Below are 25,145 nucleotides of genomic sequence, written 5' to 3' on the forward strand. Positions count from 1 at the left end.
AATTCAATATTTGGGGCTCATATCAGAGGAAAGTCAAATTGGATATAATTTAATTTTGAACTTTTTGCTGCCTGTTAATAACTTTACTTATTAGTTTAACACAAATAATAAATATTTCCATTAATTATGACAAATTCATAATTAATATTTTGCTGATGACTGATAATTTGTGTCAGCTTAATTCTATAGTATCAGACTGGGGCAATGATGTGCTGTGCTTCCCTCATACTAATGAAACTGATTTATAGGTTTAGCTATAGCCACTGTACAAGATACTTGCCCCTGAAACACAAGTTTTTGTCTTCTGAATGGTATAGTGTAAAAACTTTTTATTTCACATTTTGCCTTCTGAGGCATATTGTCTTATATATTTTAATAAATCTACAAGTACCATAACTGTGTTGTAATTCACTTGTTTGTTTGAGGGTCCATTTTTGTACAAAGCGAAGTAGGATTCAGCTTATTTTAAATAGCGTCATAAAAATCTCTTGAGCTGGAAACACGGGAAAATTAATGTCTGCCTATAGAACATAAAACAAATCCCACTGTGAAAACTGTGTGCCATGCGAGAGCATAAAACAAGCATTGTGACACTGGCTTGTGACTCCATTAATGGACTCTCAGCGGGCCTGATGGAATCAAACAGACGGCAATAGGAGTTAAGTTTTCTCTTTGACTCTTGGTGCAGAGGAGACAAGTCACTCCATAAAACAGTGTGAATTTGTAAAGCTGCGCTCTCATGGGAAAGGCTCTGGGCCTCTAGTTTTTCTTCTTTGTACCTGCGACTTTTTGCTTTATTTTTTTTTAACTACACTACACAGCTGTCAACGCTTTAGGGGAACAGTTTTTCATGAACAATGGAAAAGTGAACACTTCCCTTCCTTTAGGCTAAATCAAAGCATGATTAGAAAGCATACAGGTGATTTTACGCACTGCATTCTAAATGGGAGAAATCTATATAGGGGCATTCATTTAGGCCAATAAATAAATCTATCCCGACACACATTTTACCTGGTAACTAAATAATATTTCTGATTGCAGTAATAACTGCTTGGATTAATATTTAAATGAAAACCTCCACTTTGACACAATATCCAATGTGCGATCAGATATAGTAGTAGATATTAAAGCAAATGAAAACATCTTTTTTCCTTTATTGAATGAATCCATTACTGAAATTTTCTTGCTTTTTTATTTTGAAAGCGCAAGTATCACTAAGCTAAACATTTTTCTGTGACCACCTCTGTCACTTTAAGGAGCGTGTGGTGGTCCTCTGTCCTTGCATACTTGAGTCATGTTGGAAATTTTAGCTTTTTGATGAGGTCCCACACTAAACTGTACTTACTGTGCTAGAACAATAGACTTACACACATTCCTGTACTGTAGCAGTTAATTTAAGGCTAATTTATCTTGCTGATGAATGTAGCACACAGAGATCCGCTTAAGGGCATGTAGAGTGCACTTGCTATGAATTTGTTTTCATTTTTCAGATCAATACACCAGGACTGAAGAATAAAGAGTAGAACAAAGAGCGTACTTGGGTCCGATAAGATAGCATCTGTCTTGGGAACAAACTGGTCACAGCGTAGTCCGTGGTAGCCCTCTTTACACCTGTCAGAGAGGGAGAGAGAGAGAGAGAAAAAAGAGACCAGGTTTGAGATTAGAGGCAAGACAAACAGAGCAAAAAGTACCAGCATGAACTATCAGCTGAAGGGACTTTTAGATAAAGAAAGTTGAGAACAGGAAGAGTCTAGACAGAAGAATGAATGGATGGCTAAAAAAAAAAAAAAAGAAAAAAAAATGCGGAGAGCTCACTACGGACCGAGGTGGTCGAGGGAGATACACAGAAACTGTTGAGAGGGGTGGAGTGAGGGGAAGATAGTTGGGCAGGCCCAAGAAATGCCTGCAGCCTCACTGATAGCACATGACTGGCAGGAATGCCACGTCCCAGAGGAAGAAAATTGGGTACTGGGAGTGGAGAGTACTTGGCATGATGCAGCAATGCAAGATTTTCAGGGGAAGGGAAGCTGCCATAGTTTGAACAATCATATAAACAAAGTCCTGGCACGGTGCAAATATTTACCTTCATCATCAAATAAATATTCCTCTACTGCAGATTCCCATCGATCCCTGAGCAACTGTCACATAGCTACTAAAATAATGATATTTGGTGTCTGACTGGGAATGTTTAGCAATACAAATACATCTATTTATCTATTTTTCTATATATATATTCTTTTCAATTTTACTTTATTCCCCAAACCTGACCAAACGAATGGATGAATAAAAATATACATTTAGTATCATGATAAAAAAAAAAAAAGTGCAACAAGCCATTTGCTTCAAGTTGCACAAAACAACTCATAGTTATGAGGAAGTGGAGCTACTTCCTCAGAACCAAGTTTGGCACAATCCTCAATAGCTTTTGTCTCCATGAGACTTTTATTCCCATCTTCAATAGTGGCCACAATGTGAGGACATTCAGTGGGCTGATCCATCCCTCTGCCGTTTCAAAGATTAGGCGAGACAATTGGAGGATTTGCTTTGATGTGCCGTTTCAACATAAACTTGTACATGAGCGAGTGACATGTCAGAGGGCTGTATACTTTCACTAGCCCATAATTCAGTGCTTTATTGTTGGTAAACTGCAAGGGATTAACACTGGCACAATATCTATCAATGTCTGTCTACCATGTTTCCATTAGTGCCAAAGAACCCCCTTAAATTCAGTTTAATGTACTGGATGACTGACAAGCAGAAGTGGACCATTCTGTCTCACTCCACTTGGCTCGACCTGACAACTTGAAGAAAAAATATTAATTAAATAAAATAAAATTAAAAAAAGCAGGAACCATAACAAGTGAGCCATGTTAAAAAAAAAAAAAAATTGCAAAGCCTGAAAAACTGTTATAAGATTGTCATAATGCTGCAAAACTGATTTTACATCTCAGGTTGAAGTCTACACTCCATAATCTCAGCTCAATATGTGCAGTTTATAAATGCTTCCGCATGGTGATGTGAGCCCAATTACTGAATCTGCACCTGTTTGGCGAGTCTGAGGCAGCAAAAAAAATGGTGCTGGACAAGGACAGTGGAATTTCTGCACATATTTGGGACACTATAAAAAGGAAGAAGCAGTGATTTGCAAAGCATTTAAACCTTTAAATTTTTTTTTTTTTAAATGTACAAAGCCAATATATCAAATGCTAAAAATGTTCATTTGAATTTCTAAAAGCTATGTCTGAGGTATGTTTACTATTCTTTGTAATGGAAAATTTTTCCCATTCTTGCTTGATATAAAATTTCAGCTTTCCAGTAGTTCAGGGCCTTCTTTGTCATATTTCATTTTAATTTTATTTCAGTGAACCCAGTGTTTTCAGTGGGTGACAGGTCTGGATTGAGGTTTTGAACCCTAAGTTTCAGTTTAATGGGAGTCTGAATTCTGGGTTATTAATAACTTCTCTGTTTGATTATGGTTTTCTTGTTTTTGTTGTTTACAGTTCTTACAGTCCAGTTTCTGCTACTTCTGTAAGCATCAGTCTCATTTGGTTTTTAGTTTGTGTTTTCTTTTTTCTTGACTTCTCTTTATTATTTCTAGTTATTCCCAGTTGCTTAGTGTTTTTTCCTTCCTTCCATATCTTCAGTTTGTATGTTGTCTGTTGGTTTAGACTTATTTATACTGGCTTCATCACAGTCGTGCCTCCTTGTATCTTGTTGTCAAGTCTTCGTCTCTGTCATGTTACTTCCTGCCTTACGCTGATAGTCATTTGTCTCTTGCGCTGTGTTTTAGTTTTACTTCCTTCCCGGTGTTGCGTTATCTGGGAGACATGATCAATCACCCTTCTGTGTACGTATAGTTGCTGTCTCCCTTTGTCAGACTGTCTATGCTCCAACCCTCGTGTGCTTTTGCTTAAGCCCTTTGGATTCTGCAGCTGATTTTCTGTTTTGGATTTTCACCGATTTGATATCCCGCCTAGTGTGTACACTAATGCATTCTGGCTTTTGAGCTGTGCACTGTTAACAAGCCCATGTGGACTGAGAGTTTTGCTCTCTCCTCTTTAGGGTGCATCAGCCATGATTTCCAAAAATGTTTTCATTTTTTGAATCATACGATCTGAGGGCAGTTTTCCACTTCACCACAGTCCATCTTAAATATGCTCAGGGCTTGAGCCTTTGCATGGTTTTGAGTTTTTAATTTGCAATTGTGGATAAAGAAACTTCAATGGTGCCTCCTCAATGGCCTTGGGAAGCCTTTCTGGGCCCATGTATTGATTTTCACCACAGAATTGTCTTCTTTCTAATGCAGTGAGGCCTGGTGGTGTAAAGATGATAGCCATTCAATACTGGTTTCAGCCTCGACCTCTCTGTACAGAGATTAGAATCTAAAATTTTATTTTCAAATAGGACTTAAATGATTTTCAATGATCACCACAGTTTGTTTTTATTTATCTCTTGCACGTCATCCCAGCTAGTTTTGTTTTGCTGTCCACTGAATAGTTATGTAAATGTTAATTGCTGCTTTGTGTGAAGGAGCTAATTGCTAAAGTTGTTAGTCTGCCTTTTGTACTCATAGCATGCTATGCATCAGTGAGGTCTGGACCTCTGTAATTGTTTTACCCTTGCGTTCTAATATACTGAGATCGTACTATGATAGATGGCCTGATAAATTCTTCTTCGCTACAAACCATCCCTTTCATATTAAAGTTATTAATATGCTAAGCTACACTGAAACATCTAAAAACATCCTGAATTATGGGCATTCTTAAAAGTGAGTTTGAAAAGCTTTTGACATCTGTGTTGCCTTCATAATGAAAAACATTGCCATCAAGCTGCAAGGTATGATCACTGAAACGGCCATTTTGGTGTTATGTGGCAGTAAAAGCTCCCTAACTGCACCTTTAAATAGCGAGAGTCATTACTGTTCAAATGATGTGTGAAAAATACCCTTGAATTAAACCCTCTAAATCTTAAAACTCCAACTCTTTGTGTCATTTCATTTCCAAAGTAATAAGCAAAACACACAAAACCTGTATAGTCCTCTGCTCAAGCAACCAAAGGAGGATAAAAGACTCAATTGTCTCTTGTCATTGTCTCTCCCACAACCAGACTCCTGCCTCTTAATCAGCATGAAAAATGACTAATGTAAAACCAAGTATTCTCCAAACTCTGTTGCAAATCTTTCTTTCATACACTTATACACAAATACAGAAGATTATGCCATTTTATATCTTGCATAGTGGCTCGCGGACCTATCAACAGACTATACTTGCACTACACATCTGAAGTATCTAATATATTACACAAAACTACAGTAGAAATCCTAATATAAGCCTACATGTCATAGTAAAAAAACAATTTGTGTGCTGAAGAGCATCAGGTGGATTCTTATGATCGTCATTCATAATCCGCTCAGCATGCATTTTAGGAGACAAAAAGAAACAAAAGCAAACCTAATTTAAGTGATCGGAAATGGAAGCCTTGAGAAAGAATCTTAAATAGAATATCCATCAAAAAAATTATCATTAATCACCATAGAGATAGACTATTAAATCTGATTGAACATTTTACAGCGAAAATGGAATATGCAAAAGAACACACCATGTGATGCGTGAAGCACCAGTCCAAATGACTGTTGCAAACAGATCAGATTTATTACCGCATTAAAACTGCATGGTATATGGCCACAGCTGGCGAGAGGTTTGAAATGAGAAGGGTGTGGACACAAAATATTATTTTGCATTAAATGTTGATGTTATGTGTGCATTTCCTTTATGTTAAGAATACATATAAAAAAAAAAAGCAGCCCATGCTTAATCTCGGAGCATCAAATATGACCCTTTGTCAAAAGCTGCATGCATCTCAGAAATATGCACAAGGTGTTCTTTGACATTGGTGATGTGACTCAGTAGTTAAAAGTAATATTCCTGGAATGCTGTTTAGGGAAATTTGTGAAAAACCTTTTAACATTACATGAAAAATGCACAGTGTGCAAGGGTTAATGCTGTGAAGGAATGCATTTTAACCCAACCCAGTGAGGCAAAAAAAAACAAATAAGACAAACCACTGTGACAATCGTGCATTTTGGGCCACAGCTGTTCCCCTCTACTTTCTTATGTGGACCTTGTCGCTCTTTCAAACAAACCATTAGCTCCAATATTAGTCCAATATTGCTGTGACTGTTGGATCAAGGAACCAAGAGAGATGCTTCCTTTCTGCAACGCCAACGCCTTTGGATAAAACCACAGTATTTGCCAAACTGGGATGAGAAAACGTTGGCGTTACAGATTGTGACACATTTTTAGCGGTCAAATATAAACTTAGAGAATCGCTATGTTCTTGATTAGAAACTGAATCCTTGATTAGGCATGAGAGATATGCCTTTTGTTGTCAGGATGACAATTTCACTCAAACATTGATGTTCAGGGAGGCACCTGAGATGGCCAGCAAGATTTCAAGGGTAAGTTTTTCCCTCCTCTCCCGCGGCTTGGCTCTGCCCTGCATCACACCTTCTATCCCTGGGTGTGAGCTTAGACGCCTTGTTAGTATTCTGAATCACAAACCCAACGGCAGAATGCCTGTCTGGCTATCTGTTTACATCTGGGCTTCCTTTCTGTTTGTATAGCTCTCTCCTCCTGTCATCTTTGTAGTACTGTGAAATAAAGCTCAGCATTCCTCAATGAGATGTGAACAACGTTTTGTAAATGTGTTTGCAGGAAAATGGCATTGAATACCTGAATGGCTAATAAACAATGGGAGATAACGACATGCATTCAGTATATGTTTCGGTTTAGATCTCCAAGGAGGGAAAAGGGAGGAAAAATCTTGTATTTATTTATTTAATATGTTTTTGGGATTCAAAAGGTGGGAATATCTCAAAATGAATCCAGATATGCGTGTGTGTGTGTGTGTGTGTGGTTATATCCTGTAGTCACTGTGTATATGAACAGCAGCTATAGACTCAGAGCATGTTTTCCCCTACTGCTCCAGACCTGTCTTTGACTACCCAGCTGCTTTTAACACATGTTCCAGTCACAGAGAAAACACACCTCTGAGTCTGGAGGATGACAGGAGGGTGGGGAGCTCTGCCTCATAACTAATCACCATTCTGCCTGTTAATTAGCAGGAAGAAAAATGAAGGATAGTTTCAGTGCAAGGGGAGGGAATGGAGGTTCAAGGAGGAGATAAGGGAAGGGAGCGTAATCATGTCAACCAAACTTCATTTACCTTCTGACACCAATGCACATTAGCATCCGCATGTTCTATAAAATAACTCCATATGTTACTGCCGACGAGGCACCGACGAGGCACCAGACCTTGCTGTCAGGGGATAGCGCTTACTGACATGACGAGCGATTAAGGCTTTGAACCTAAGGTGCTGCTATAGCTCACCTGGTTGAACAGGTGACCCACATGCTGAACGGCTGCAGGAGTCTGATTCTACTCTGAGTAGACAAATTTTGTATTACAGAATTTAACAGAGGATTAATAGCTTGATTTTACTAACATCTGTTCACAGGCAGCTGTAATGGCATGGCAATTTCTGTTGTGCAGTTTATGGTGTTCTTTAATTGACATTAAAGTTTTACAAGTCATTTTAACTGAAATTACCTTTAAAGCTGCAGCTACATCTTTCAGAGCATTAAAGCAACAGGCTAACTTTTCTCTCTTTCTTTTTAAAATTTTCCTTGCTGTTTCTGTGTTTTAGCTAAGCTGCTAAGCTAAGCTAAGCTGATATTTACTGGAGCATTTTCATCTAAAGCTCAAAAAAAAAAAAAAAAAAAAAGTTCCTGAAATAAATTTTTCATCCATGCTGGCTGCAAAACTAAGATGTTATTCCTTTCTTGACTGGAACAACTGTGCTTGGAAATTCTTCCCAGTTAAGGAATTTAGCTGAAATCAATCCAGAAAACAAACAAACAAAAAAAACAACAACAAACAAACAAAAAAACATAATGGATGTCCAAAACTGTAAAAATGTCACATTGGCTCTAGCTTTTAATCTTGCACTTTTTATTACTTTTTCAACAGGACTAACAACTATACATTATTATCTTTCAGTCACCCTTCTTCCTCTATCATTAAACCAAATTCTTTTATAGCACATTGCATCCTGTAGGCTTCAATAAACTTAAAATATCTACACGTAATGTGGAGCACAGGTAATGCTGGACTGGACCAGGTTTTCCCTAATTACCTGACTTCTTGGAAATGATTTTCTTCACTCTCACTACCAAAGGCAATCATTATTTGGCAGCAGGGGTTCTCACCACACTCAATAGACACATTTATCACACTGCACCGAGTCTTTTGACTCACTGCCACATTTCATATGGCACACCAACTGGCGCGGTTGATGTTTTCAAATATTACCGAATTGGGCGTTATCCTTAATTTCCATAACTTGACCTACAAGGCATGCATAATAAAAATCAAGATTTGCATATGCATTGAAGCACAGATGCAATATGGCATTATGCTAATTGCTAAATATTGAAATAAATTATTTTGAATCCTTTCACTGCGTGGGGCTAGTGAATACTGTGGTATTTTAATTTGCTCAGTTTTGAGATACAACACCTGCTGCAGTCTATGATATAGTCCTATTGAGCGTATGAATACAGCACAGGAGGAGGTTGGGGGCATGTGGCTGATCTAAGCTGCATTCGCTTTCCACCACAGTCTAATTTTTACCACTGGGAAGGTCAGGATGACTGACAGAAATCCATTTTTATAATCCATTATTATGAGCAGAAAAAAGCAGACCAAAAGCAGTGACGTAATTTCTTTTAAAAAAAGACCCCCCCCCCCCCCCCCCCCCCCCCACACACACACACACACACACACACACACACACACACACACAGGCCCAACCATCATTGCTTCACTCTCAATATCAAAGCATAATCAGTGGCTGACACTTCTCTCATTGTTATTGATGCCCTATGGGGAAAGAATAGGTACAAGTTGGCTGCAGTCTGCTCCAGTTGTTCTAAGCTGCAAAATAAATAACAATAATGCCAAAATGTCTCCAGTGAAGACAGTCTTTTGCCTGTATCTCATCGCGCGGCGGCACACATACTGTGATCTGTCTTTTGCAGCAGTAGAGCAGATCAGGTAGAGAGACATCATTTATACTTTGAGCGAGTTTTTATAGATGTCTACTGCTACATGCGAGCTGTTTACATACATAAGCAATACGCAGCTACCAGGATGTGTCTGTGCTCAAAACCTATATGCGATACCAAGAAGAGGACAAAAAATGCAGAGTGATGGCTGCCACTGACGAACTTTTGCTTGAGTTAAAAATGAACATAATGCTGCCATAGTAGCAGACTACTTGGCATAATAAATGTAAGAAACTTAATTAGGGCAATGACATAACAGTCCCTTAAGAAGTTGTTTCATTGTCTGAGGACATGAAAAGTCTGTATGATATATGATTGGATTTGTGATATAATGGTGTGATTAGAACATGCATTGTCAGGCCAAAGAATTACAGGGTCAGAAAACACAGCTACAGTAATTAGGGCTTCATTAGGGTTCTCACTAATGAGCCACTTCACTGCTGAAGTAAATACATGGTGAATATAGTTAAGTGAGGTTATGGTGTCCTCATTTCTTTTTCACCCCTTTTTGGATGTTATCCTGAATACATTTTCCAGCCTTGCTAAATAGTGTTTACAGTACACTGCATTTCCTTGAGCTGTACCCTGGTGTAATTGCTGCTGCGATGTCCCCATTTTGCTGTAGGGATCATTACATTTTCATCAGCTAAGACAGTAAACAAGAGTGCTGCAACCATCTCATCCATCATGAAAAAAAATAATAAAATCTCCCCATCAAATGTCATGTGAGCTAACAAGCTAAGTAAAATATTTCAGTGAGCACAGGGCACAAAAAGAAGCACAGCACACAATGTTCTGGTCTGGTGTGCCCTATCCAAATGCTCCAAAAAGTCATTAAGCTCTTAGAGGATGAAGACATCCCAGCTTGTTTGCCTCTCACATAAGCAGGGCTGAACTTGAAACCAGGAGCTGGCACTGTATCATGCAGGAGTGTGCACTACATCATATAACAGAGCTCCCAAGATACTAGTCTGTAACAGGTGCTGTTTCAAAGCACTAGAGATAACAGAGAGGAAGAAAAAGGGTGAAGGGAGACGGACACAGTGAGAGAGAAGGGATGTTGCTAAAGGAGATGTATTCCGCTTCATCTTCAGAGATTTATTTTTGCTTTTTATTTGTGAATGTGTGTATGTTTGTGCATGTGCATGCAATTTGAAAAAAAAAAAATATGGGAAATTCTGTTCTGTTTTGAAGAGATGAATATTTTAAGATACACTCTTGAAGCATAGGGATGGATTTACCACAAGTCCATATGGGTTAAATATTCATAGGATTTGCACTTGCCCTAGAATTTTAACCCATAAGTCTTAGGCTTTTTTGTTTTGTGTTGCACTTCTAGTGATCCATAAATTAGAAATTTCCTGGAAAATAATACCATGTATTTCCAAACCGGACTAAAAGAAAATAAACAGAAAGGAGTACATTGTTTTAGCTATCTGGAACATCAAGGAATGGCCCTTGTTGAATGCAATTTCTTATGTTGTCTTTTGTCTTTGCATGAGAACAGATCAATTTTGAGCAAAGTTTAGAGAGAAAACAAAGGAAAGGGCTTTTGTCATTTGGCTCTTGGGGGGGTCAGGTTTAGCATTTTACAGGCTCAATAGTTGAAACACTTAGAAATAAGTGTAACAAATTTATCAATTGAGTGATTTCATAATGGAGCCTGGCATCAAATCAATTCACAATTAATTTACACAGCAACCACCACCAGGGAATAGCCACTGGGGTACATCCACGTTACATACTCATTTGCGTTGTTGCTATTTAACCCCATCCCTGACTCTGATATCCAGGCCATCAACATCCTCCACTCAGTCATCACAGGACTCCATACTATGAGTGATGGCATGTATTTTTTGTAACAAGGAAAAGGTAGGGAGAATTTTAACAGTGACTAAATCCTGGTTTGAGGCAACGAAATTGCATGCACAAACAATTTTAAATTCAATTGAGCTTATTTATATGGCACATATATTGTAGGATTTTTAAGGTAATAGCTATTAATAATTTAAGCTATTATTCACTGCGTGAAAATTTGTACTGAGATAATCCTTGCTATTTTAAAGATACCAAGGAGCTCGAGAGCCATCAAAACAATATCTTCCTTAACCACCAGAGACATGTCTGTGACTTTTATTATTCATTAGGCGTCTCCTTCTCCTCCTGCAAGCGACCGCCAGCACCAGACAGGCACAACACATCCTGCTGGCTGTCTCCACTTCTGATGCCGGGGCATTACAAATTTAGCAGGGGGTTTGAACTGTACCTTGAGAGGACATAATGTGATTATTAAAGAATAATAAAGAAAGATGACTGGGATGGGGGGGGGGGGCCACTTAGGGCCTGTGATATAAACGGGGTGCGTAACAGCATATTCTCTCTGATATTATTTGCATGCCCCTTCAGGAGCAGTGCCAATAAAAGCAGCATTTAAGTTCAACTGTGTTGTTTTAACCCAACAATTGAAGAGAAGGCATTCTTGAGATCAAACATTGCTCATGAATGAGTTCCATTTTTTTCTCTAAGTGAACAGCATGTCTGACTAAAGGGTGCCAAGAATTGAAGTGTCACCACAGCAGGAGCGAGAGTGACCTAAATAATTCACCTACTTCTCGTAATGGGTAGTCAAAGATGTATGTAACATCACAGTCTTGTCTGGACAGATTATGTGAAAGGGGCGGTGTCATAAAGTTGAGGATCCTCTCAGAACAATGCAGTGTTATACAGAGAAAACAAGACGAGTGAATTTAAATCTTAATGTGTTTAAAATGTGAGAACTTGTGTGCATTTTACAGGCATTTGCCTTACATGTTTTAAATATAAACTAAGAACTACACCTTACTAAGAAGTAAAACTTTTTATGTATGTTTAAACCATTTCAGTGAGTAATTTGTTTAAAAGAAGAAGAAAACAAAAAAACAGTTAGAACGACTTTGTATAGGAATGCAACGGTGCTCATTATTGTGTTATGAAATCGTAACCACCACATCAATCTTTAACAATCTCGATTTCCTTCCATTATCTTTTAATAAGATGTTGCTGCGAACGGAATAACTGCGAAGAAATTATCTTTATCTGAGCAACTGCTTTAGTTTGTAAATAAGTACATTAAATGCGAATGTCTCTCAGATATCATAGCCCGAGAGAGATGTTTTTCTGTAGACTAGCAATTTAGTCTTGAAGAAGAGGGCATTGCCATTTAAACATGATTATACTGTGATTATAGGATGAGCGTGTATAGGGAGGGAAACTGTGATCTTTTTATACATTACATTTGACTAACATTTGACACAAAATATCAACACGTCTTTAAACACTGTCATCTCTAGGAGACAAATCATTAACTCCCAAGTTTACCTTTGTGTAAGAGGCTCATTACTGGCTCGCCTGTTTTACCCTTCTTTCTGCACACATATGGACTGCAGCATCTCTCTGTTTTTGCCTGTGAAAATACTTTATACTGCAGAAATTTTAGAAGGCAACAACAAGAACAAAAAGATAATATTTAAGGAAGTGATCAGAAGATTATACTATGTAGTGACAATCATTGCCAATGAATTGCTGGACAACTCACTTCATATTTGTGGTGCACTACTATATCATATTTATGTTTACACTAACATTCATGCTTCTAATTAGCAAGTATGAATGCAGTCATCATCATGTGCCACGCTTAATTAATTTTTACATTAGAAATGGCTGGAAAAAACTGACACTCAGAACGCACTCAACAGCTTTAAGTATCGTGCTTACGGGATTATGCCGTGGTTTTCTCAATAAACATCAATAAAATTATGTATGCCTATTTTCCCGTCTTGCCCTACATAGTACAAATCTGGCTCTGGGTTTTATATCTGGGGAATCATTCTGCTCTGTCATGCACAGCAGAGTGCAAAAGCCACAATGCAACATAGCTCCAGGTGCTAACACTAATCAGCATTCATATCAGGAGCTCATCAAGAGGTCAGGTTGAGTTAACCTTTTCTCTGCAACAGCCGAGCTGTTCTCCTCTTATATTGCATGCGGGGCAACCTACTTCTGAAGATGGATATTGCATTTTCAATAGCTTTGTTAAAATTTGTTTCTTAAAGGAAAGTGGACACTGCTGCCTTTCCTGCCTGGTGTTTTGGATGCTGTTGACATCCGCCTCGACAACCTTAATCCTGTCTGCGACATTCAGCGTGATTGAGTTCAAATCATTGTAAATGCTAATGGACTCTAAAGGGCCTCTGCATACTCTCATAAAAATACCCACACAGTGACAAATACTCAGCCACAAACTAAAAGTGTACAGCACTGTCAAGGTAGAGCTTTGTCTGCAGATGAACTGTCTTGAAGTCAAACCCTCTAGCTCAGTTACAGTATCATCTGTAAAAGATGGATTAGAGTCCTCTATAACTACTCTCTCACTGAGGCACAGTGTAATAAGGTGAAGGTGTATGTGTGTGTGTGGGTGTGCTAGAAAGAAGGGGGAACATCTTAAAGTGACTGTACACAGCTACCGTGCCTACTGTGGTATGTTTACTTCTGCAAGCTACCTACAAGTGTGAGAGGTTTAGAGGACTGTGCTCTGATAGAGACAACTGGAACAGCTTACACTGCTCTCTAAAAAAAAAACGCAAACAAGTGTCTGGGGAAAAAGAGATTGCTCCCATTGTGATCAATCTGACTGTCTTAGCCAACCAACCTTGAATAGATGGTCACATTTCACCCTGCAGGAAGACACAACTATGCAGCACAATGTCGTGCACACTGAATGGCATCCTGCCCCGGCTCAAAATCTGTCATTAAACTCTTATTTTGCCTTATGCCTATGCAATTGTTTAAACAATATTTCACAGTATAATAGAGGCTAAACCCATTGCTAAATGATTTGAGATCATAAATGTGTGTAAGTAAACAACGTTGTTTATAAGACCTGGATCTTGTTAGCTTCTTTATTACACCTGTGGTTACTTGAATAACATCCGTGACGCTGCCTGCAAACAGAAAACACTGTCAAACTCCAAAGACTGATTGCTGCAATCACACAGTGAGAATTATAGTTATCACAAACTGAGACCTTTCATAGGCATAACAAAGACTTTAAGAGTCTTAGCAGCAACAATATTGCTGCCAGTGTGAGAGGACCAAAACAATGTATCAAAGAAAATATGAAAAAACGCTACACGTTTCAGCTGTTATGGGTGTGCAGAGAGGCAAGATATCAAAGAAACTCACAGGCCACTGAGGCTGGGTGGGTGTGGGTTTAGATCAGACAGCATGTTACTCTTGGTCATATGTTTTGGACCTGTCCCTCTCTATTCCCATTTTGGGAATCTGTCTTTAATTCACTTTCTGGAATCACCTTACAGCCCTCTCCACTCACTGCTTTATTCGGGGTCCTCCCCAAAAATCAATTACTGTCACCCTATCTTGCTGACCTTGTGGCCTTCCTCACATTGTTAGCTAGACGTGTTATTCTGATGCACTGTTTTTGTGTCATTTACTGGTTCATGTTTATTATTCCAATTAATGTCTTATGTTATAACTGGAATGTTTGTCTGTTCTGATGTTCACTATTGTGTAAAATCAGAAATAAATCATACTTAAAAAAAAAAAAAAAAGACAGCATGTTCCTCTATAGGTCCAATTTTGAGATTTTTTTTAAACCTATAAACTGCCTTTCTGTCATAAGGAACTGCCAGGTTCTCTGATGTAGAACGTGACATCCCTGCTGTGGAAAGAGCGAAACCGTTCTCACCCCCTCCGTGTCTCATACGCACATTCATTACCCCTCGGTGTCACTTTAAATGCAGTAGGTACCAGTAGTTTCCAGTCATTACAACATGCAAGATTAAACAGATATCTTTTCCCAAATATGACCAAGTAGGTTTGGTGCCTAAACGTAACCTAGCAACAAGTGAAAGCAAAACTAAGCAGCAAATAAAAAAAAGAGAGCACAAAGAGCAACCCTTCTGAACAGGCTCCAAACTGTCCAGCATAACCACAACAGTCAAAGCAGCAGTTCCCAAGGACATCTTGTGCATATCTCTGGCTGCTAACAGATCTCATGCATTTCGTTTTCTCTCATTATCCCTCTACAAGACCCCAAATTTTTGAATATGGATGTTGAACTCAAGATGTCACCTACTTCACTGAAACCTATAAGAAAAGAATGCGCGTAATCTAATGGACTTACTGTATTTAAAATGTATATCACACATCTGTTACTTAGTGATGATTTTTCCGTAAAGGCTGATTGCTTTAAAGTTGCCATTGATTAAATTTAATGCCAGTACGAACACTCGTCATATTAGACTCACAAATGTTACACAAGAACAGAACGTGTACTATGACTATTGGAACAGTCTGAATCCTCTGGAGTCACCTTAGATAACACCTGAGGGTTGTTTTTAAAATAACAGGTATGCCTCCTCCTTTGTTTCCAACTATTATATGCTCTTTTAAATATCTAACATCGTGCATTGAGTTAATTGAGCATTCTGACAGTGCATTTGAAAGATTCCAATTAAAAAAGTTTAAGCTTGTAACCGCAGTAAAAGACTCATGCAGTTAAAATTTAACCATGCTGTAAGGTCAATGGTTTTGCGCAGTACAAATCTAAGCCCCAAGATGCAGCTGAAAAACAGAACAAATATGGTCTTTAGGCAGCGAGAAAACAAATTCCATCTAAAAGATTTAAGAAATGGATTTCATTCACATTTAGAAGTGAAAAACAAGGCACCAGACCAAAGTTATAGCTGCAAAGCTAATTGGAGGAGAATTGAGCTGGAGAAATAACCTCACAGTCTCACAGCCGATGTCAGCTATTATAGATTTTCTGTGTGGACAGTGATATATATTTACTATACACTCTAAATACACCGATATTTTATGATTTACCTATTGGCGAGTTTTTGTGTGAGTAAAGTCTATTTTTTAACTTGTGGACGGCTATGAATTGGTATTGATTAAATTCTAATTCAATTCCCCTCGTTTTGCTGTTATTGCCAGCAGAAGCTCAGATGTACCGCCTGTCTAGGCAAATATAGCTCGAGCACTGAAATAGATGACCTCTGTTGCTTTAATTACCCTCGACCCATCCTGCTTGGTGAGTCTGACTTGCTGGACTGTATATTTACATTAAAAGCATTAAGGGTGGAAAACTGGTATATCGAACTGGGGAAAAAAAAATGTTAATTATCTTGGTTAGAAATAATTCAGCTGACAATTATCACCTAGTGAATGTTTCACGGTTGATTTGAGCCACTTTTCAATGAAATTACAACATTTTATCAGAGGGGATTGCACTGCACTGAGAGCCAGATGATTCTCTCCCCATTTGTTTCATTCTCCGGTAGCAAAACAAACCCAAATCCTGCATCCATCTGAGGCACGCTGAGTTCCAACTATACAGTTGTCAGTGGATATGCTTCCATGTTTAGCCTTTGGTTAAATTCATTATAACCATCTCTCTCATAGTTTAGAATCATGGCTAAAAGGATAAGCATGAAAGTGATGGGCAAAAGAACTGAAATTGAAGGCTGGGTGACTCTGGGAATTATAAGAGGGAAACCGTCAATGTAGGGTGCATCAGTGTCAGTCAAGCTCCATCCCCAATGATGGTGGCTAATTAGATTTTCCTATGCTCAACAAATCATGCTGATGGGGAGAAACATTTTGCAACTCAATAGCCAGCTGACATGTACTGATAGCATTGTCAACAGAGTCAGCTGTGCTGCCTGCTAACGTGGTTCGAGTGGAGGATTATGGATGATATTACAGATGCATGTTCTGTTTACATGCTGTGACAGATTTCCACGAGAGAAAAATGGCAATAATGAGAAATGAATGGATAAGCGATATAACACTGTATGTGCAGAGGCATCACCTAATTTTGTTGTATTATTTATACTATTTCTTTATATTATTCATTGTCTGTCCGTCTCTCCATTTGTATCGGTGCTGTTTTTCCTAAATTATTCATCTCTTTTCCAGTCACATCCTTGTTTGACCTTGATGCTGCAGACAGTGTTTCAAATGTTTTAAAGGAATTTAGTTAAAAATGAGCCCAAAGACTTTAATAATCTGCCTTGCTGGATGCACTGCACTACTGGAGTGGTAAAAAAAAAAAACTTCAGTTGTAGCACTAACTTGGCTGAGTTTTCATTTGGATTCCAAGATGTGGCAATTCACAGCAGATACTTGGCTTTTACTTCGTAGTCACATTAATGAGGACAAATAAAAATAACAGGCAATAAGATGGTAAAATTCACATAAGCCAAATGACCGGGAAATAGTGGAAGGACAGTCTCTTCTACACTATACAATATACTCAAACAATAATATTTATTTCATAGCTGATGGTATTTTAGAGGGGGCACTTTGCAGAAAAGCACTGTATTTTTCAGCTTCAACTGTAACTGTCAACACATGCACATATTTCTTCCCTCAACTGCTTTAACTTGCATGTGAGGTGCTGCTTAGGTACTAATTACTTTCTTACGCGCTGCTGATTAATTCTGCCTGGAAGTTAAAGCTCCAAGTGTGTGTGTGTGTGTGTGTGTGTGTATTTGTGAATGTATTCAAATGTATGGATCCTAATCACTTCTGGTTGATTGAAACAAGAAAAATTATATTTTTTTTCCATAAAGATGAAAACAAATCAAGGTTTGTTTTCTGCTATGAGGCCTGCAATGTTTGATGCAAGACCATATATGACTGGGGGAAAATTGATCATGCTGACTTAACAAGAAGTGGCTCACAGTCCCTCACTCACTCCTTTTACTGTAAATTGGTAATGATGAGATTACATTGTGCAGTAAGGGAACATGCCTTCAGTATGTCTCTAGCAATCTACCTGTTTTTTTCACATCTTTGACAGCGATTTATTAACCTAGAGCAGCTACAGTGAGAGGTATATGTTTAGCACCCAAAATATCTTTTCTGTTGGGTTTTTTTTTTTTTTTTTCGTTGTATAGGATGTTTATTTATTTCATGTGTGAGCAATTCCTTGGCTTAACAGGCAGTGCATTTGCTATAGCGCAGATTACACTGTTCTTGTAGGCTAACTTGCTTCCTCGGGCAATTGGCAAAATTCTTCTGCTTAAGTAAAGCCACTGACAGATTTATTCTAAAATAAACCAGTGTCTGGATTTTGGCATTTCTTCTGACAATTAAGCATTGCTATTCCACTAAATAAGAAAACTTTTTTTTTTGTTTGGTTTTTTTTACACTGGAACTGAGCAATAGTTCTCCAGGTCTCCAGGTTTCTGAAGGTCCTTTAAAGTTTTTCTTTGGGCATTGGCTGCTTTTTCAATCCAGTCCTTTTACTGTCCGTTTTTATAGGAATGGGGTTTTTTGTTTTTAAGGTAACTTAATACTGACCAACGAATCATTTAAGCATAAAAGGGAACTAACACAAGGCATGAAACAGTGTTGTGTCTACACATAACAGACAACTTTACAAAGAACCTATTTCAAATGGTATCTTAGGCACTTTCTTAATAACAGCCTGTCACAAAAACATACACTTTGTTGCCATTTCTTTGGTTGAGCCTATGAAAAATGCCAGAGATAACACAGGTTGACAGGCATACAATAGTATTTCTGCACCAACAAGGTGATTCTCAAAGAGTTATTAGCTGAAAACTGGGCTTATCTTTGCCTGGTGTTTAGTGTGTCCTTAAAAGATTTGAGGAAAACTTGACAAGTGGCGGACGAAAGAAAAAGTGGCAGGCCTAAAAATCTATCTACAGCAGATGGACACTATCTGAAAGTCATATCCCTAAGAAATAGGACAAAAATCCAGCTGAAAGATACATCTGGCCCTTCAGTTGATCCATCTACTGTGCACCAAAGCCTCACTGAAGGGAAACAGGGAGAAAAGGATGAGGCATGACAAATTACACAAGAACTGGACTGAAAAATGGCAACAGGTCTTATGGAGTTATGAATCCAAATTTGAAATCTTTGGTTCAAATTGTTGCCAGTATGCACAGAGAAAGATCAGAGGTCAGGTCTACAGCCATTTGTTAATAAAAAAAAAAAAAAGAAAGATGATGGCTCTGTCATGGTTTGGAGCTGAATTTGATACTTTGATACCATCTGAAAAGCATGTGATTGGTAACAGCTTAATTTTCCAGTATGACAATGATCCCAAACGCAATGCCAATGCAGTAAAAGCATACCTGGATAGAAAAACACACAATGGAACACTATTTCTCACAGATTGGCCTTCCCAAACACAAACATCAAAATTATTGAAGCAGTTTGGGATCATCTTGACAAAGAACAGAAAAAGCCAACAGCAAAAGAAGAGCTTTGAATATCTTTCAAGAAGCCTGGAGAAGTATTACTGAAGGCTGCTTAAGGAATAGTAAATAGTCAAGAAAGCTTGCCCAAGAAAATTCAGGCTATGTTGAAGAATAAAGGTGGTCATACCAAATATTTAGAAATGAGGGGTGACTTAAGACTTTTGCACAATAATGTAGAGCATATCTGCTAATAAGACAGCTGGAGTCTCTCAGAAGGAATGTGTCATATTCTGGTAAGCAAATGTCATCACTCAAAAATAAATCATGAAGTATCGCACAGATAAAAATGTTAACTACAATTTCTGGGGTCTAAAAGTTACCACGCAGCACATTAGCTATGGAGGTGGGAAAGTATTCAAAATAGGGTCACAATGGAAAACAAAAATACCTTTTTGCTGAAAAGCAAGATTATCTCAGAGGATTTTCAACCATGTTATTTTTTACATGACAGCCTCCGTTAAACAGGTGAGCAAATTAACAAAGAATGCTTTATCAAGGCAATTATCTGAGCAGAACTGCACTGGTGAATGTATTCCACTCTTGACTTCTCTTTGATGAAAGCAGCAGGAGCCTTCTCACTCCCTCCTTCTTATCACACTGTCAAGGCAGCTTGCCTGCTCCCACACTGTGCTTGCCAGCAGAAAGGGCACTGCTCGTTAATGCCAGTGAGCTGGAAATGAGTCACAGCACCTTGTCACGTGTCTGTTGTGTACCCCGACGGTGCCCTCTGCTCAGGAACTAAAGAACATGGTTTTCCCCACTCGTTGACATTCAGTGCTGCTTTCATGACTGTTGTTCTCATCAAATTGAGGGAAAAGAGCAAATGCGCACATAAGACGTGGTGAATTGAACTGCAGGGTTGGCGGCGTGGATACTAGATCCTCTGGTCTTACATATTGCAGTCTTCTGTAACAGAAATCCACTCTATGGATTTCACACTCTTAGTGTGTAAAAGGTGGAAAAAAAAAAATTTTTTTTTGGCTTCATCCAAGCTTGTATATGGTACAAACACTGGGGAGTCGTGCAACATAACTTTACTTGTGCGTCGGTGTGCTGAGATTATATAAACATTCATTCTCTCAAAGTTGATTTGTTTCAACTGGCTCTGTTTTCATGTGGGGGTTTGGGAAATATTTGATATAATCAGGTTATCTTCCACAGTTTTCCAATGTTCTGTGTGGAATATAAAGATAGTTTTCTCAATGGCTTCACACCAGTGGCATATCTGGCCCTGTACTTGTGCCGCCTTTGTGGGCCCCTTGCTTGCCTCAAATTCATGCATCATCACATCCATGCTAAACAAAAACCAACCAATGTTAGCTTGCAGTGGTTATTTAAAATGTGCTGAAGATGAATCGGCACAATCTGAACTCTGACATTGTTTCTTAGTCCTCTTTTCTCAACAAGTGCGTTCACTGTGTAACAAAATTAATTCTGTCGCACTAAGTCAAATCTTCATTAAACCCTAAGCATAACGCAAAGATAGAAAGCCATCATATGGGCCATACAGTGAAAAGGGACTTCTGTATTGCTGTGTATCACAATAAAAGGCCTCACTGGAACCAGGAGTATGAATTAATGTAAATTACTTTCCAAGTGCTAGTCCTGTCTGCCGCAACATAAAAATAGCATAATAAAACTAGAAGCCTAAAGGCACAGTTTAAATACAGAAAGCATTAAAACAGAAAACTCAGGATTAGACCCCTGCTATCATTTTCAAGCTGTTGGCCTGGTCTTAACACAAGAGTCATACAAAATAGCAACTAATTCCAATTTATAAAACCTTTGTGATGCAGCTGTAGGTTTACTTCAGCACACCAAATCACTTCACCACATGGTTGAGTTGATGCTAGAAAAGCATTGTGCATTTGCTGTGCAATATGGTACAATATTATTATTGCAATTATTACTTGGCGTCATTGTTGCAAATTTGCGGTAAACTGTTGAAAATGAGGCTTTTAGTAACACCTTTACGAGCTCAGCTCGTCTGACATCCTTACTAACGTGAGCAGATGGTGATGGACCAGCAGCTCGTTCACTTGTCACTGTTTCTCAAGCTGAACACAATGCTTTTTCATTCAGTTCTAACTAGACATTGGAATATTAGTTAAGCAGCCGTGTTACATGCCAATATGAAAGCACTCTGAAGTTCTACTAGAAAGCTGTGTTTGCAGACCCTTTAACTAGACACTTAAGAGCTGTCTTAGTGTCTTGTTCATTTATCCTAATTTCATTGTATAATAACGTAATGACTTTAAGTTCACACTATCCACAATTTCCCATTTGCAAATCAAATATCTTGTGGGTGGGGCAGTGAGGGCCTAATATTGATTTAGATACAAGAAATTGTCTGCCATGATGATATATGTATGTATATGTATGTATGTATATGTATGTATATATGTATATTTAGTAGCCATTACAGATAATTCCAGGGTCCTCACTGTGTTGAAGCCCTGGTAAGTTAGCTCAACTATTCCACTAATTCCTAGAAATTAATTTGTGGTAAATAGACATTTTTTTGGTATCCATATCCCTTAAGTTTAAGTGGCTTCTCTCTACTTCTTTGGGTTTACATTCAGAATTATGAAATGAGCACTTAACTTTAACTCAGTCAGTACACCAGTGCAGCTGTCAAGCACCACTCAAGCAAATCTGTGGAGATTACCAAAAAGGAGCCTTTTCACTTTCATTGTGCAGTGTCCTCTCTGGGGAATAGGTGACCTAAATTCAGAGAGAGAGTGTAAGCATTCTTTGATAATCTGTTAAAAGTGTTGTTATATAATCTTTAAGAGAGCATAGGTGTGACTAACAACAACAACAACACATTTATAGATTTTCACCCCAGGAGTTTTCCTAATGACACATTTACAGAATATCTTATAACTGAAGTCCCACACACCAGTACTTTGAGTTTAGCATGGTAGCATGCTATCAGTTGCTAATTGCCACTAATAGCAAAATACAGTTATCTTTAGTGTTGTTGGAAATTTGTCTTAAACCAAAATTCTTCTTCTGGATTCATCTGATGTTAATCATAATTGGTGCTGTGGGAGATACGGATGCCAACATTCAATTACATGCAAATCCAACTATTAGTTATTAAAATCTGGAGCAAAGTGGTGGACAGCTGAAATTCAGACTGGCAGTATGATTCCTAGCGGCACGCTATTAACACGCCTAATTTTTAAAGCCTTTCAGCAAAAAAAAAAAATAGATGTCACACCTTCTTAGTGGTCTATCTTGCTTTAGTTCTCAGAAAAGTGGATGTGTTTTGGCACCGCTTCCATTTTTTTCAAAGATAACTTTGTCTGTGATCTTTTCCTTTTGTTTTTCTTTGAAATAAGCTTACTACATTCAGCAGATCAAATACAGACGGCACAGTGGGCTTACTGTAAGTGAATTGTTAGGAGGAGCACTGCTTGCTTTACAGACGAGATCAATTTTTCTAGACCGCAAAACATAATTTCTTAGATACAAGAATCAGCACTGGGTATAGAAGAGTTAGTGTCGGGTCACAAACATTAGAAGAATCCGACAAAATATAAACTTGTCCTGCCTGAGTGTAAACATTCACAAAAGGAATAACATGCTCTTTTGAGATGACTCAAAAGCGAGCAATGTGCCCAGTTTAAAAAGATAACACCAGGAGCTGTTTAAAGGAAGTATGAAAGGGCAATTTGGCATGCCTTGTCTTCAAAATTGGGAAAGCACAGTAGGCTTACAGTAAGCTGTGTGTTCTCAGCCAGGTCTAATGGAATGATTGAAAGATAAAGGCCTTGGAATGTGAAAGGTCTGTTTGTTAGAAAAAATTTCAAATTTGTGGTTAAAATGAGCTGCTTGGGTAGATTCATTAGGGCGCTCTTTTAAAATCTGCAGCACTTAGCAGTGTTAGAATACTGGTGTGAACAATTAGTTGCATATTAACTTACAGGTTCTGACTAAACTACACCACAACTATGATTACTGCTGTAAGGAAAATAAAGGTTTGGTGTGGTGTCTGGTTGCCTGTGCCCTTCCAAAATGAGCTCACTGGTCCCAATAAAGTCTGTGCTTTGTCCTTGATTTCTTTCTTGTAAAGCAGGAAGGCAGAAGGCCGTAAACCAGTAAAAAATAAACACATAAATAGATGATAATAACATTTATTAGAGAGACTGAATAAACAATGAAAAGTCCTTTTCTTTCTTTAAAATATTCAAAACAACCTGACCTATTAAGTGCACTATGTACAAGGACTGACACTGGGCCTATATTATAGGCCCAGTGTCAGTTTCAGTCCTATATTATATATTTTTTACTGCATTCAGTATCTGCAACTGCATTATAGTTAGAAATATTTAAGTTATACTTAAAAGAGTTGATGCAATAATAAACAGTAAGTTTTGCAGTTTTGTCTAATATTTTTATTAGGTTGTGTTTTCTTTCATATTTGGTATTTATAGTTAGTGTTTAAAGTTAAGTCCCCTGAGTTTCAGTTTTTCTGCCCCTGTATTTTGTTAAGTTCCCGTCACTGTATTAGATATTCCCTTGTTTAGTTACTTCCTGTTTCATTTTGGTAGTCTCTTGTTTCATGTGCATTGTGTTTAGGTATGCTTTCCCCCTGGCTCCTTACTTTGATTCTGTTCACCTGTGTCTGTGTCCTCTCTCTCTAATTACCTCATGTGTGTATTTAAACCCTCAGTTTTCCTTCATTTCCTGTTGTGTCATACTGTTTACCTGCCTGTGTGTTTTTCCCTCATGGATTATTTTACTCTGTATCCTTCTGCCATGTGGATTTGCTGCCTCTACCTAAATAAAGGTCAGTTTGGTTAATTTGTCTCAGAGTCTACATTTGGGTCCACTTTTTATGCAAAACATGACAGTATCTACTCAGCCAATCAAATGGCAGCTACTCAGTGCATGCAGACATGGTTGAGACTACCTGCGAAAGTTCAACCCGAGGATCAGAATGAGGAAGAAAGGTGATTTGAAGTACTTTGAATGTAGCATTGTTTGTGCCAGTTGGGATGTAATGCTGTGCTGGATATTTTTTAAGGGTGCCAAAGTGTGCCCTTACAGGCCCTTCAGCACAATTCCAAATGATCATCAGTACCCCAGACTACCTGAGTATTGTACCTGAGTACTGTTGCTAACCATGTCCATCCCTTAATTATCACAGCACACCCATTGTTTAATGGCTGCTTCCAGCAGGATGATGTGCCATGTCATAATGCTCAAATCAACCCAGTGGTATCTTGAACATGACAACGAATTCACTGTATTCAAATGGCCTCCATAGTCGCCGGATCTCATTCGAGTAGAGCGCCTTCAGGATGTGGTATAATGGTAGACTCTCATCATGGATGTGTAGCTGATAAATCTGCATCAACTGTGTGATGCCATCGTGTCAATGACATGATAGCATAAAATCTCTGAGGAATGTTTACAGCACCTTGTTGAATCTATGCCATGATGAGTCAAAAAAGGTAGTCACTAGCATGGTAAAATAATAAATTGAGCCTAATGTATATATATTAGACTCGCAGTCTTGCTGTGACTGTGGCCTCTTTTCTTTATCCTCCATCTGTCTTTACTCTTCTTGACTGTGGCTACAAAACAGAGCCTCTCCCACTTAATAACAGACTGTATGCTAATATGCTGCTGCTCTCAGAGTTAGAATATGGTTGAAAGACCAAGCTGAATGTGGCTGTCGTAAAGCATGGTTCACCCTTAAGTTAAATGT

General features: G+C 38.3%; 1 protein-coding gene across 1 annotated transcript in view; it reads right to left on the reverse strand.

Moving 5' to 3' along the window:
- nrg3b (neuregulin 3b) overlaps positions 1-25,145 on the reverse strand; it is a 209,522-nt gene that overhangs the window by 44,050 nt on the left and 140,327 nt on the right. The window contains exon 3 of the mRNA XM_030755072.1: positions 1,538-1,611. Coding sequence (XP_030610932.1) covers positions 1,538-1,611 — 74 coding nt within the window. The remainder of the gene's footprint in view (positions 1-1,537; positions 1,612-25,145) is intronic.

Source organism: Archocentrus centrarchus, chromosome 19, assembly GCF_007364275.1.
Source record: "Archocentrus centrarchus isolate MPI-CPG fArcCen1 chromosome 19, fArcCen1, whole genome shotgun sequence".
In the NCBI taxonomy this organism is placed as follows: Eukaryota; Metazoa; Chordata; class Actinopteri; order Cichliformes; family Cichlidae; genus Archocentrus; species Archocentrus centrarchus.